This window comes from Octopus bimaculoides, chromosome 16 (assembly GCF_001194135.2).
Source record: "Octopus bimaculoides isolate UCB-OBI-ISO-001 chromosome 16, ASM119413v2, whole genome shotgun sequence".
NCBI classification, from domain to species: Eukaryota; Metazoa; Mollusca; class Cephalopoda; order Octopoda; family Octopodidae; genus Octopus; species Octopus bimaculoides.
Window position 1 is genome coordinate 17,884,086 of NC_068996.1, and position 13,636 is coordinate 17,897,721.

Genomic DNA, 13,636 nt, shown 5'->3' on the forward strand with positions numbered 1-13,636 from the left:
GTTGTGAGTGTTTATTGAGCGAAAACACCTAAAAGCTCCACGAGGCTCCAGCGGGGGATGGTGGCGAACCCTGCTGTACTCTTCCACCACAACTTTCTCTCACTCTTACTTTCTGTTTCTGTTGTGCCTGTAATTCAAAGGGTCAGCCTTGTCACACTGTGTTAAGGATTCACGTGTCTGTGGAGTGCTCAGCCACTTGCACGTTAATTTCACGAGCAGGCTCTTCCGTTGATCAGATCAACTGTAACCCTCGACGTCGTAAGCAACGGAGTGCCAACAACATTCTCCAGTATTATAAACATATTAACTGAATAATAAAGAGATAAATCAACAAGGGATTCTTGTTGTAGACACTCAACCTATGAAAAATGGATGGCAGCTAAAGGTCCCACAAAGCACACTTTACCATTTAAAAAAATAGTGAATGGATACATAATAGTAGTTTTAGAAATTTTTTTCATTTTCTTGTTAATGATTTGGGATAGGGGAGGGGCTATGCCCATAGCCTTTGTTGGCCTTCAGAGACCAATGAGGACAATACAATTGATGTTTGTTTAAAACAGCTGCAAGACAAAACTTGTAGGAACATACATGTATCTTCATGGAGGGATATCCAGAGAGTTATGAATTCTGCGGAAAAAAGACTGGACATAGTGGTTTACACAGGATCTTGAGAAGAATTTAGAGTGACAATGAAGAGAAACAGGCAAGTATCAAGAGGTTGAATTGATACAACATGAGATCAGTCAGCTCCAAAGAGCAGAAGCCACTGACATGTTGGTAGAAAAGAGAGAGAGAGGACACAGCATATCAAAAAGCTAGAAGTTGGAACATATTGGTTACTGACTGCATGATACTGAATTCATCACCATCATTTAACATCTGTCTTCCATGCTGGCATGGATTGGATGGTTTGAAGAGCTGCCTGGGTTTTCTTGTCTCTTTTGACATGGTTTCTATGGCTAAATATGTATGTGTGTGTGTGTGGGGGGGGGTGTATATATATATATATATATATATATAGTTGAGACTTACAGAAAAACAAAAGATGAAGACAGGTATATAAACAACAAACAGGTATATTAGTTTAATGCTCAGGAAGGTGAGAAAGTCTTTTATGTTTCGAGCCTATGCTCTTCAACAGAAAGGAACACGAGAAAATAAACAGAGAGAATAAAAAAAGTTTTTGAAGCTAGCGGTCAATCATAGCAAAGCCAACTACTTTACAGAGTGTAGTGGGTGCTTTTATACAGCACCAGCATGGGTGTTTTTATGTGGCACCGGCACAAGTGCTTTTTAGGTTACCTCAAAGACAAATAACAATGTTACTGAGTTAGGTTTTCTTTTTTTGGATAGTGTAGGGTGTCTGTGTGAACAGTAACAACAGCAGTAGCATGGATGTAGGGACAGTGCTCCACTGTGGGTCTCTTTTGATGGTTAGCTATTCTTTGGGGTCCTGGGTCAACCTAATCAGAGCTGACCTGGAGTAAAGCACACCTTAATTACAAACCAGCAGAGCCTGTATATGATCAGTTAACCAGCTAGAAGCACCAGCTAAATCTCTCCAAAATCATACTGAAATCATCTCAGAAAAGGACATGCTGAATAATGTGGTCATGGCTGGAGTGATCATTTGTCTGTTCATTCAGGGTTGAGCGACAATAATAATAACACCTTAACAAGATAGTGAACTTTCTAATGTTTGTAGTTTTCTTCTAACAATAACAATCAGTAAATTTAGCCTTTTAGCATTTAAACCAGGAGTCTCCAAAGTGGCTGATATCAACCCCTCGGGATTGATGGGATTATTGAAGGAGTTGATAAATGCACATCTACTTAATTTTTATTATTACTTATTTATTTTCTTGTACATGCCTAGGGGGCAATGAGGGGTCAAGGATTCCATGAAGGGGTCAATGGTCTAAAACGTTTGGGGACCCCTGATTTAAACTGACCACATCCAGCCTAAATATTTTATTTGGTTTATGCTCAACCTGCCCAGATCTGGCTTCTCACACCTACCCTACAATGTCATTCTAGAAATAGATAAGCATATCACAGAAACCTCAAAACTACAAGATAATTAATTTGTGGTTAATTCAAAACAATGTGAATAGATAAGCATTATATTTAGCAGAGTACTCAGAATGCTAAAGGGTTGAATTAATTAAATTAATAGAAGCATAGCATTTGTAAAATGAACTTATTAGCAAGTATTTTATAATGAACACACATTCTCAACCTTGCTGAAAAACATAGATGCTATAGTTAAGACATATTTTATTGTCTCACTCTGCAACCAGAAAAAAAATAGAGAAAACCAGATTGTAGCTAACCTTGGTGCTTTCTTAACTAATTTCAGCATTTTCAGTAATTTCATCACAAGCTGGTTACTCATTCATTTGAATTACAAACAGGATGCATATTTATAGTATATGCAGTATGACTCAGACTGAACAAAATTGTGATCAGGAAAATGAGAAACTGACGCAGATATGACTGTAGTTTAGAAGTGTGATTCTACTATAGTCTTAGATAAACCAATGCCATATTTATAAATAAGGTAGACAGAAACCATGTGGAAACCCCTCATGAATGAGAGAGAGAGGGAGAGAGTGTGTATGTTTGTGTGTTTTCTATGGGGTACCTGAGCAGATGTGGAGGCGCAATGGCCCAGTGGTTAGGGCAGCGGACTCGCAGTCATAGGATCGCGGTTTCGATTCCCAGACCGGGCGTTGTGAGTGTTTATTGAGCGAAAACACCTAAAGCTCCACGAGGCTCCGGCAGGGGATGGTGACGAACCCTGCTGTACTCTTCCACCACAACTTTCTCTCACTCTTTCTACCTGTTTCTGTTGTGCCTGTAATTCAAAGGGTCAACCTTGTCACACTGTGTCACGCTGAATATCCCCGAGAACTACGTTAAGGGTACACGTGTCTGTGGAGTGCTCAGCCACTTGCATGTTAATTTCACGAGCAGGCTGTTCCGTTGATCGTAAGCGACGGAGTGCCAACAACAACGACAACCTGGGCAGATACTTGCATCCTGCATCCTGCATCCTTCACATGACTAAATGCTGTGGTACAAGCAGTGGAGTTTGTTGTCATTTCCCTATCAACAAATAATATGTTAAGCCATGTGGGATAAGAGATTCCTCGCTTTAAAAAACTGATGAAGATTAGGAACAGGAAAGATATCTGGTTGTAAATCAGTCCCTCAATAATATATATTCATCTAACCCATTCTAACACAGAAATAAAAGAAAATAAACGGTTGTAAAACAAACAAATGAACGATAACTAACAAGGCAGTAAAAATTACTGAAACTACTTGGGCTTATCTCCCTTTCTTTCTTCTCGCAAATATGTAAAAATACTTTTCACGCTAAAGCTGAAAATGTATGTTTAGTAAGAATACATATCTTTAAATTAATCATACTTCTTTATTGATTGTCGTGAATTTGCATAAAGGAACATCTACGTGGCTGCTAAATATGTTAGAAATAGCAGACATCTTCCCTTATATCATCGGATGATGTAGCTTACAAGGTGCACACTACTTAGAAAAACAGATAGGGTTTTGATAATCATGACTAGATTGCCTTAGATTATAGGATTGCTAAATCAGGGCCAATTTAAAGCCCAGCAACAACAACAACAACAACAACAAACACCGCCAGAATAACCAAAGTTGAATCATAAACGTATAACAAACACTGCTATAGAGCTAGATGGAGTTATCTCCTCTCTTATATTTGCTGGTGAATTAATTTTTATTTTGAAAATTTATATTTCTATATTTTATTATTTTATAGATTATTTACATTAACTCTCAAAAATAAATACGATACATAGGTGCAGAAGTGGTTGTGTGGTATGTGGCTTGCTTACCAACCACATGGTCCCAGGTTCAGTCCTACTGCGTGGCACCTTGGGCAAGTGTCTTCTACTGTAGCCTTGGGCCAACCAAAGCTTTGTGAGTGCATTTGGTAGACGGAAACTGAAAGAAGACCATCGTGTGTATATATATATATATGTGTGTGTGTGTGTGTGTGTGTGTCTGTCTGTGTGTGTGCATGTATATGTTTGTGTGTCTGTATTTGTTCCCCACCATCGCTTGACAACTGATATTGGTATGTTTATGTCCCCGTAACTTAGCAGTTCAGCAAAAGAACCGATAGAATGAGTACTAGGCTTACAAAGAATAAGTCCTGGGGTCGATTTGTTCAACTAAAGGCAATGCTGCAGCATGGCCACAATCAAATGACTGAAACAAGTAAAAGAATATACCCTTTGAACCAGTAATATATACACAGAGAGAGAAAAAAACTCTAGACATAGAAGTAAATCTTAGAATCAAGGGGCTTTGAAGTAAACTTACACATGAGAGGACAACAAAACAAGATAGAATATACCAGAAATGGGACCTCATACCAGAGTGAAACAGAGCAAATACATTCAATAAACTATGTATGTGTTACAGATCTCTGCTAAAAAAAAGATATTTAACAAGACCTGCTCAGCCAGATTAAATTTAAATCAGACTTTTTGCCAATAAAAAGGAATCAAGTATTTACAAATAAAATATATGAGCTTCAGAAACTGGAAATATTCCACCAACACCCAGATAGGAATATTGGAATCAACAAAGGATTATTTGTCAAAGGACTTGGAGTCTACATGAAATAAGTGGAAATGTCTTAATTAATGCTTGTGTCACATCTGACCAAACCAAAGACAGCAAAGTGAAATGGATCAGGGACATTGTGTTGAATCCCCTTTCTGTGGCTGTGGAAGAGTCCAAAACAAGAATTACTAGTTAGTTTCCCTATTATTGGATTCAAGCGATTGGAATATTTGAGAAATGGTATAAAAAATGTGCAAGGATTGTGTAAAAAAATCGAAAAGATTATATACAGACACTAATTAAAAATAACAATTAAATGAAGTAAAAAGAGTGTAACTAATTTGGACTCATATAAAATGAAACAAGATACACACACATATACTCTTTTACTCTTTTACTTGTTTCAGTCTTTTGACTGTGGTCATGCTGGAGCACCGCCTTTAGTCGAGCAAATCGACCCCAGGACTTATTCTTTAGAAGCCTAGTACTTATTCTATCGGTCTCTTTTGCCGAACCGCTAAGTTACGGGGACATAAACACACCAGCATCGGTTGTCAAGCGATGTTGGGCGGACAAACACAGACACCCAAACACATACATATATATATACATATATACAACGGGCTTCTTTCAGTTTCCGTCTACCAAATCCACTCACAAGGCTTTGGTCGGCCCGAGGCTATAGTAGAAGACACTTGCCCAAGATGCCACGCAGTGGGACTGAACCCGAGACCATGTGGTTGGTAAGCAAGCTACTTACCACACAGCCACTCCTACGCCTATATATACAGTTCAAATTTACAGTAAACAAAAGATGAAGAAAGGTGAGGAACAACAAGCATTGGTTTAATGCTTTGGAAGAATGGAAAAGTTCTTGATGTTATGAGCCTATGTTCTTCAACAGAAGGGGTTGAGGAGAAAAATGGAGAGAGAATGAAAAAAAAACAGAGAAAAAATGTGTAGGGTTTAATGATTCAACATGATGAAATGACTGGGAGATAACAGTGACCAAACTGAACTAGGATGTACAAGCACGTGTGTGTGTCGAAGAATAGAGTGTGTGAGTGTATGTGTGAATGGGGGCAAGTGCATGTAAATGTATGTGAACAGAGCTTAAAATTATGTGAGCCCATGTGAGTGTATGTGTATAAGTAAACTAGTGTGTGCATTGTGTGGAGTGATGTGCATTTCATGAATTTGTGTGTGTGTGCATATGGACGAGTGTATATGTGTTTGAGGCTATCGTGTGTGTGTGTGTGTGTGTGTGTGTGCAAACGTTTGTGCGTAGCAGTTAATATGTGCTTATTTGAGTGGTGTGTGCACGTGTGCGTAGATCATATAGGGTGTGTGTATTGTGTATATTTATGTACAATAGTTGTATGTGTTTATGTATGTTGTGTGTATATATTGTCTGTGTTCAGGCATGTTGTGTGCATGTACATTGTGTGTGTTTTTAGGAGTGAATACTGTGTTGTGGAGGAATGTATGGAGGTGTGAAGTGGAGAGAGAGAGAGAGAGGGAGAGCGAGAGAGAGAGAGAGAGAGAGAGACAGAGAGAGAGAGCAGATTTTCTTTTGAACATTTCATTGAATATAAGGTGAATGTGTGTGTGGGTGTGTGTGTGTAACTCTAAAGTATCAAGCTCCTAATCACATACAAAAGACAATAAATAAGTAAACTAACCTTTGAGGAATTCTGTCATAATCAGCTCCAAACAACAGAAAATGTTACTATCTGACGAGCATTTCTGTAAGATTTGAAAAATTATAAATACAATATTTCAAATAAATTCATATTTTGAGCAAATAGTTTAAAATACATAAGTCATTATTATCTCAAAATTAATTTATTCAATCAAATCATATGAAAATAAATCATGTTGAGATTATTATTAAAATTCATTTCAAAAAGGAAAATATTCAGAAAAATTATTTCAAAATGTTCTGAAATTAAAAATATATTAACTATACAATAGCACAGAATTTTGTTAATATACAATAAAATATATTAAAAGTATACAAATAGGTATAAACACACTGAGTCAATTTGCAGTGCCTCCTAGATAGACTGGAGAATATGAGCATTCCAGAGTGGTTATCTCCCCTTCAGCAACAGAGACCCAAAAGGCAGAAGCTGCAAACTGACAAGAGAAACAGATTACTCTTATTACATTCCCATCATTGTACAATGACTGGATACACTAGCCGGTGGCTCACCATAAATAAGATACCGGGTGACAGTGCTAAGCAGTGATGTGAATAAATACAGACTTGCAACCATTTCAAATATGTTCGTGGCATATTCAAACCCATAAGAAAACCATTTGCTGTATTTTGTCATGGAGAACCCATTCATTGTTACAATAACAGGAATATAATTAGAGGGACATATCACTTTTGTGAATTTTAAGTGTCTGCCTTTCCAGTTTATGTTGCTGGAGGGAAGATAACCACATAAACTGCCATGACAATTTCACACACACACATGATTGTGTAGTAAGAAATATGCTTCCAAACCACATAGGTTCAGGGTTCAGCCCCACTATGTGGAACCTTGGGCAAATGCTTTCTACAATAGCCTCAGTTTAATCAGAGGGAATTTTATAGACAAAAACTGAAAGAAGCTGGTTGCATGTGTGTGTGTGTCTTTAGGTCTGTGTTTGTCCCCACCACTGCTTGACAACTGGTGTTAGTGTGCTTATGTTCCCATAACTTAGCAGTTCAGACTAAAAGACTGATAGAATAAGTACCAGGCTTGATTCATTCGATTAAAAATTAAAGATAAAAAACCATATTAATACACTTTTCTAACCCTTTAGCAACCAGATTATTCTGTCAAATGTTATTCTTATTTATTCACATTGCTTTGAATCAATCATGCATTATCTCAGAGCTTTGAGATTTTGATGATGTGGTTGTTTATTTTTAAAATGACAATGTAGGGTAAGACAGGTCAGAAACAGGTAGGGATCTTTCTGATTTGGCAGACACCATTTTTTATTTAGTTTTTATTTAGTGTGTTTTCAACTGAAACACTTTCAAACTTCGTATACTTGTATATTTTGTCTTATAGAACAGAGAAAAATTTTTATATTTGAAGTTATTTCATGTTAAAAATTGCCGTATTTCGGTAATTTCAACCGATCACTGACGTCTATTTAGCTGAATAGTTACTGCTGTTCTTTGTCAACAATAATTTCTGGTGGTGTATATATCGTTAGTCCCTGGTAATCCTTTTGAATTAAGCAACAACCCTAACCCTAACTCTAAAACCCGAACCCTAACCCTAAAACCAGTACAAACACATGAACGATGTCATAAATAACAGTACCGCTGATAGTTGTTGTTGACAAACAACGGCAGTAATTTTATTCAAGGGAAAAGATCCCATTACACTGCCAGAACGTGTTGTTGACAAACCACAGCAGTAATTGTTTTCACCTCAATAGACGTCAGTGATTGGTTGAAATTACCGAAATACGACAACTTTTAACATGAAATAACTTGCAATATAGAAACCTTTCTTAACAAGGCTAAGAGAAAAAGATGTTTTATATGACATATTCTACCAGTATCCCAAGTTTGAAAGTGTTTTGTTAGAAAACAAATGGTGTCCGCCAAATCAGAAAGATCCACAGGTAGAATATTGGGGCTGGATCTAGCCAGTTTGACGATAAAACAGCCAGAACATTTTTGCCAGATACAGCAATTGACTGAAAGGTAGTGCTCCAGCATGGCTTCACCCTAACAACTAAAATTTGTAATAAAAAAAATTAAAGAATTAAAAAGGTTAAGAGAGTCAGTTTTATTTCCCATGAAAAGAAAATCAAAAATTCCATAGAGAAATATTCTTTTGATAAGTATGCATCACAACTATTATAAATGTTCTATATGTCATGGAAATGGGACAAACCTCTTGATTCTTTGAAGTTAAAATATTTGCAATATGACGAAGAAAATTGAGTCTGACATTTTCATTTTCAAAACTAGAAGATTCTGATTTTAGCAACTCCTGAATATTTTCATCTGTATTTAGAATTATAGGTGTAATTTTCTGGAAAAAAAAAAAAGATAAATGAATGAATAAATAAAAAATGAATTCAAAATGTAAGTAACTTGAAATAATGAATAATCAACCAATATTTAGTTAAATGCAATATATCAAAAATTATTTTCTACTATAAGTACAAAGCCTAAAAATTTGGGGAAGGGGGTACTCAATTTCATCAACCACACAGTACTTGACAGGAACTTAATTTATCAATGATCCCAAAAGGATGACAGGCAAAGATGTCTCCCAGTATAATTTTAACTTAGAAATTAAACCTAGAAGAAATGTTTTTTGTCCGGTGTATTCACAAATAGTGGTCTTTTATTTTTATTTTTTTATTTTTAGAATAGCAAAAAAACAAAATTTAAAATCAAGTAAAAATACATCATTCATTTACTTTATATATATGTATATACAGTCAACAGATAAGATCCAGAGATTGTCAGTATAGAAAACACTTAAATGATTTAAAATTTAGACTCCGAGTCTTTAGGAGAAACCAATTCTGCAAGATAAAGATTGGCTTTAAGAGGAATCAAGTTGAGCAGATATGGAGGAAATTATGCAGATAAGCAAATTAAATATAACTGCTTGGGTTTGATATACTATATACATACATACATACGTGTGTATGTATATATATATACATATATATATATATATATATATATATATATATATATATACACACACACACACACACACACACACACATGAAACAGAAAGACAACAAAGACTGAAGATTTTCAGACAATGAATGTTTAAGTATAAATATACAGATATTTATATATTAATAGATCAAACTTACACAGAATATAAAATGACAGAGAAAATCAAAAGGGAAGAAGTAAGGTGTCATAAGTCCAACAGCTGTTTCTGAGGGCTCAGAGTTCTATCATACCGATGGTAGATGTAGTTCACCAAAATATGCGGGCAGTAATGGAAGCAAATACACATTGGATAAATCGAGCCTCTATCAACAGGGTAGAAAACATTTTACATTTCAGATCATGATGCAGAGAATAGGTTGAGATTAGGATAAACCCAGTTTGTGGCACTCCAAGAAAGTGTTTACTAGCATAGTCACAGACTGACTGATGCCATACAAGAAGAATTTGGAGATGGAAACAGTATGGAAGTCACACACACATAAATATTATCTTGCTCACAAACAGATAAGGGTTGGCAACAGGAAAGGAATCCAGCTACAGAAAGTCTGCCTTGACAAATTATGTTTGACACATGCAAGCGTGAAAAAGTGCATGTTAAAATGTAATTATGTATGTGTGTAAACTCTTTCTTATCTTCCAACTTCCTCTCTCCTCATCTTTTGTCTTCATCTCCCTACTGATTTTACCTACTTCTCATTCCATTTTTCTTTCTTATACTTTTTATCCTACCACTTCCTGTTCACAGGTGAAGCTCACTTGGTCCTGCATTCCTTATCAGATGCAGCCAGTTTTTTTTTTAACAGACGGGATGTAAAACTCTGTTGTGTCCCATTAATTTCTCTCCTGTAAACTTTTCCTTTGAAAGACACCGTACAAAACATTAGATTTTCCACTCCTCACAAGTTCCCTGTAATCTTTTTGATTAATTTTAATGTGTAATATAAATCTTGCTGATGCAGACCAATACCAACCCCTTTGAAGTCTATATGATCATATACTAGTAACCCTTATAGGCTAAGGGTTTTTATTTTTTTATCCCACTTGAAATAGAATCAAACGTTTGGGTAGAACAGGAATACTATGAAAAGAGGTACTCTTGTGGGTTTCGATTCTACCAGGCAGCTGGTAGAATTGTAAATATGTCAGAAAAATACCAGAGGGCATTTTTCTATCAATTTTACATTTTGAGTTCAAATCTCACCAAGGTCAAGCTTCTTTTCATCCGTTTAGGGTTGATAAAATAAAATAGCACCCAAGTACTAGCATCAAAGCATCAACTAATGTCCTCTCGTTTCAAAATGCCTTGAAACCATTATACTTATCAATGTCCCGTTGCCATATAGACTAATTAAAAATTGAGGGGAAAGACTACCTGTCATGGGGAACTTGATAATTTTAACTACATATCTGTCGTGAGTGTAGGACAAAAGCCCCATCGTTAAAGTGTGAAAGTGGACAAAAGCTCCACGGTTATATTTTTCGATTATTTTTTCGTTTTTTTTTTTTTCACCTTTTACTTGTTTCAGTCACTAGACTGCAGCCATGCTTGGGCACCGCCTTGAAGAATTTTTAGTCAAATGTAACGACCCCAGAATTTTTTTTATGATTTTCAACCAGCGCGTGAAGTTAAGCCTAGAAGGTATCTCCACATGTTAGAAACAACAGCCAAATCTCTTGAAATCTTTTTATAATCCCCACGGTTGTTTTTTATTTTCTAAAAATCTTTTTACTTGTTTCAGTCATTGGACTGCGGCCATGCTGAAGCAGAAGCTTGAAGAATTTTTGGTCGCAGAAAAATCAGCATTTTAAAATATATATTTAAAGTTTTTTTTGTTTTCTTCTCTAAGCGCTTACAGATTAATAAGAATAAGTTGACCTTTTGAACTTTCTCTGGCCGTTGACGGTCTAACTAAAGGCTAATAATTTAAACGTACTTATTAACGTTTGTCCAAATAGGGAGACGGGTGTTTTTTCATAAAAATGACAAATTTGGGTTTTGTGAAGAAAAAACATGCCAGAGACATGTGTAATATTTACTTTCATTTTACGTGTGTATATAGTCATTCAAACGTACTTCTTATCGTTTTTATGTTTCTACACATTTCTTGAAGTAAATGCTTTTTCCCTTTTGTTAGAATTCAAAAAATATGTACATTGATTAGTAAAGAGTTTCGTGTTCTGTTTATTCTATCATTGATGTTAGGTTGATTTATTTTAATTTTCAAACTAATTATTCTAAAAACAAGGAAACACACGGAACATACCATTGTGAGGGACATATATGTTTAGACACCGTTTTTTGATTGAATATATGTTTATATAAAAATTGGAATTTTGGAAAATAATATTTTTTTTACAACCGCGATTTCCGTTTTTGTTTACGTGAAATTATAAAAAAAAATTTGTATGATTTAGTTGTTATTTTTAGCATGTGGACAGACCTTCTAAGCTTAACTATGCCGGTTGAAAATCACCTAAAAATAGATTCTGAGGTTGATACATTCGACTAAAAATTCTTCAAAGCGGTGCCCCAGCATGGCTACAGTCCAGTGACTGCAAAAAGTACAAAGATTTTTAGAAAGTAAAAAAAAAGAAGAAAAAACGAAGAATAAACAAACAATATAACGGGGGGGTTCAAAAAATTTCAAGAGATTTGGCTGTTATTTCTAGCATGTGGAGAGACCTTCTGGGCTTAACTTCATGCGCAGCATGGCCGCACTCTAATGAATGCATCAAGTAAGAAGAAAAACAAAAATGAATTACATCACAGAAGTGGTTTTGATCAAGCTTAAAAAAAAATTCTGGGTTCCTTACAGCCATCTAAAAATTCTTCAAGGTGGTGCCCCAGCATGGCTGACCGCAGTCAAATAACTGCAACAAGTAAAAAGAAATTTCTGGGGGGTCGATACATTCAACTAGAAATTATAAAAGTGAAAAAAATAACCGAAAAATATAACCATGTGGCTTTTGTCTGGACCCTATCTATCATATATAGAAGGGGTGACACATAATATTAATTCTTTAATGTTAGAAACAACATTTTGACGTTCGATAAATCTAGGTTATAACGACCTATTTTTTCTTTTTGCAAGAGGGTAGTGGATTACAATCTATCTGTTATTTCTTTATCATTCATCTAACTCGGAACCTGCAATTTGTTTAAATCTGCAGTCTACCGAGTGCAGTGTTAGTACCCACGTGTAATCTTGACTCATATATTCAGTCGGCAACTTGTTGTATACACGATAAGAGTATAAATACATGTACACGTTTGTCTTCACTATGATACACTGACTATATATATATATATATATATATATATATATATATATATGTGATACACTGACAATATATATATCATCATCGTCATCGTTTAACGTCCATCTTCCATTCATGCATGGCCAGGACAGTTGACAGGAGCCGGCCAGGTTTAAAATCTAAACTAGGTTACTGTGTTTTTGCAAGAATTTTACGGTTGGATGCCCTTCCTAACATCAACCACTCCACAGAGTGGACTCAGTGCTTTTTATGTGGTACTAGCACAGGTGAGGTTAGTTTTGGCCTGATTTTACAGCTGGATGACCTTCCAAATGCCAACCATGTTACAGTGTGGACTGGATGCTTATACCGTGGCACTAGTACTGGCAGGGTAACTAAGTAACTCACAAGACAAGGAATTATGAGAGAGGGGCAGGGCATTTGAGGGGAGGGATGTGTCAGATGATGAAAGGTTAGAGTGTATGAAAGAGACAGAAGCAGGTGTCTTGCCACAACAGAGGGAGCATTAGATAAGGTGATCCAGTATTAAGTGATGAAGTGTTAGAGTGTAACAGAGAAATAGAGAGGCAGAAATACATGCCTTGCTTTAGAGGAGGTACATGGTTACCCAATGAGAGAGAGAGAGAGGTACAAGAAAGATGCCAGAAACAGGTATGCTGATGTAAAGGAGATAGTTGGTTACCTAGTCAGAGGAAAAAGAAAAGGAGGGAGAGAGTGACCAAAGGGAAATAGAGAGAGAGAGAGATTAGGAAACAGCAAAAGTGTAAGAGAGAGCAGAAGAAAGATGGTGTAGTGCTAGGGTATACTCATAAGTAACAAGAATATGAGCACAGAACCTGGTTAGAAAAATAGGGAGTGGGAAGGACAAGAAAGGGGATTGGAAAACTCATAATTTATGAAGAGGAAATGTGAGGAAGAGAAAGATGCAGTTAGAAGAGGAGTTGTAGTTCGATTTCTCCTATATTTTAGAAACAATAGTGTGTAAGACATAATTTCATATATATATATATA

General features: G+C 35.9%; 1 protein-coding gene across 3 annotated transcripts in view; it reads right to left on the minus strand.

The window, feature by feature from the left end:
• The window catches only part of LOC106874314 (nucleolar complex protein 4 homolog), a 66,903-nt gene that overhangs the window by 35,684 nt on the left and 17,583 nt on the right, over positions 1-13,636 (minus strand). The window contains exons 1-3 of one of the 3 annotated variants that reach the window (XM_052973550.1): positions 12,161-12,181; positions 8,538-8,678; positions 6,309-6,372 (exon numbers count right to left, since the gene is read on the minus strand). In XM_052973550.1, coding sequence (XP_052829510.1) covers positions 6,309-6,372; positions 8,538-8,678; positions 12,161-12,166 — 211 coding nt within the window. In that variant the 5' untranslated portion in view covers positions 12,167-12,181. Of the gene's footprint in view, positions 1-6,308; positions 6,373-8,537; positions 8,679-9,483; positions 11,715-12,160; positions 12,182-13,636 lie in introns of those variants that run through there. The other 2 variants (XM_014922002.2, XM_014922001.2) reach the window with 2 other exon arrangements.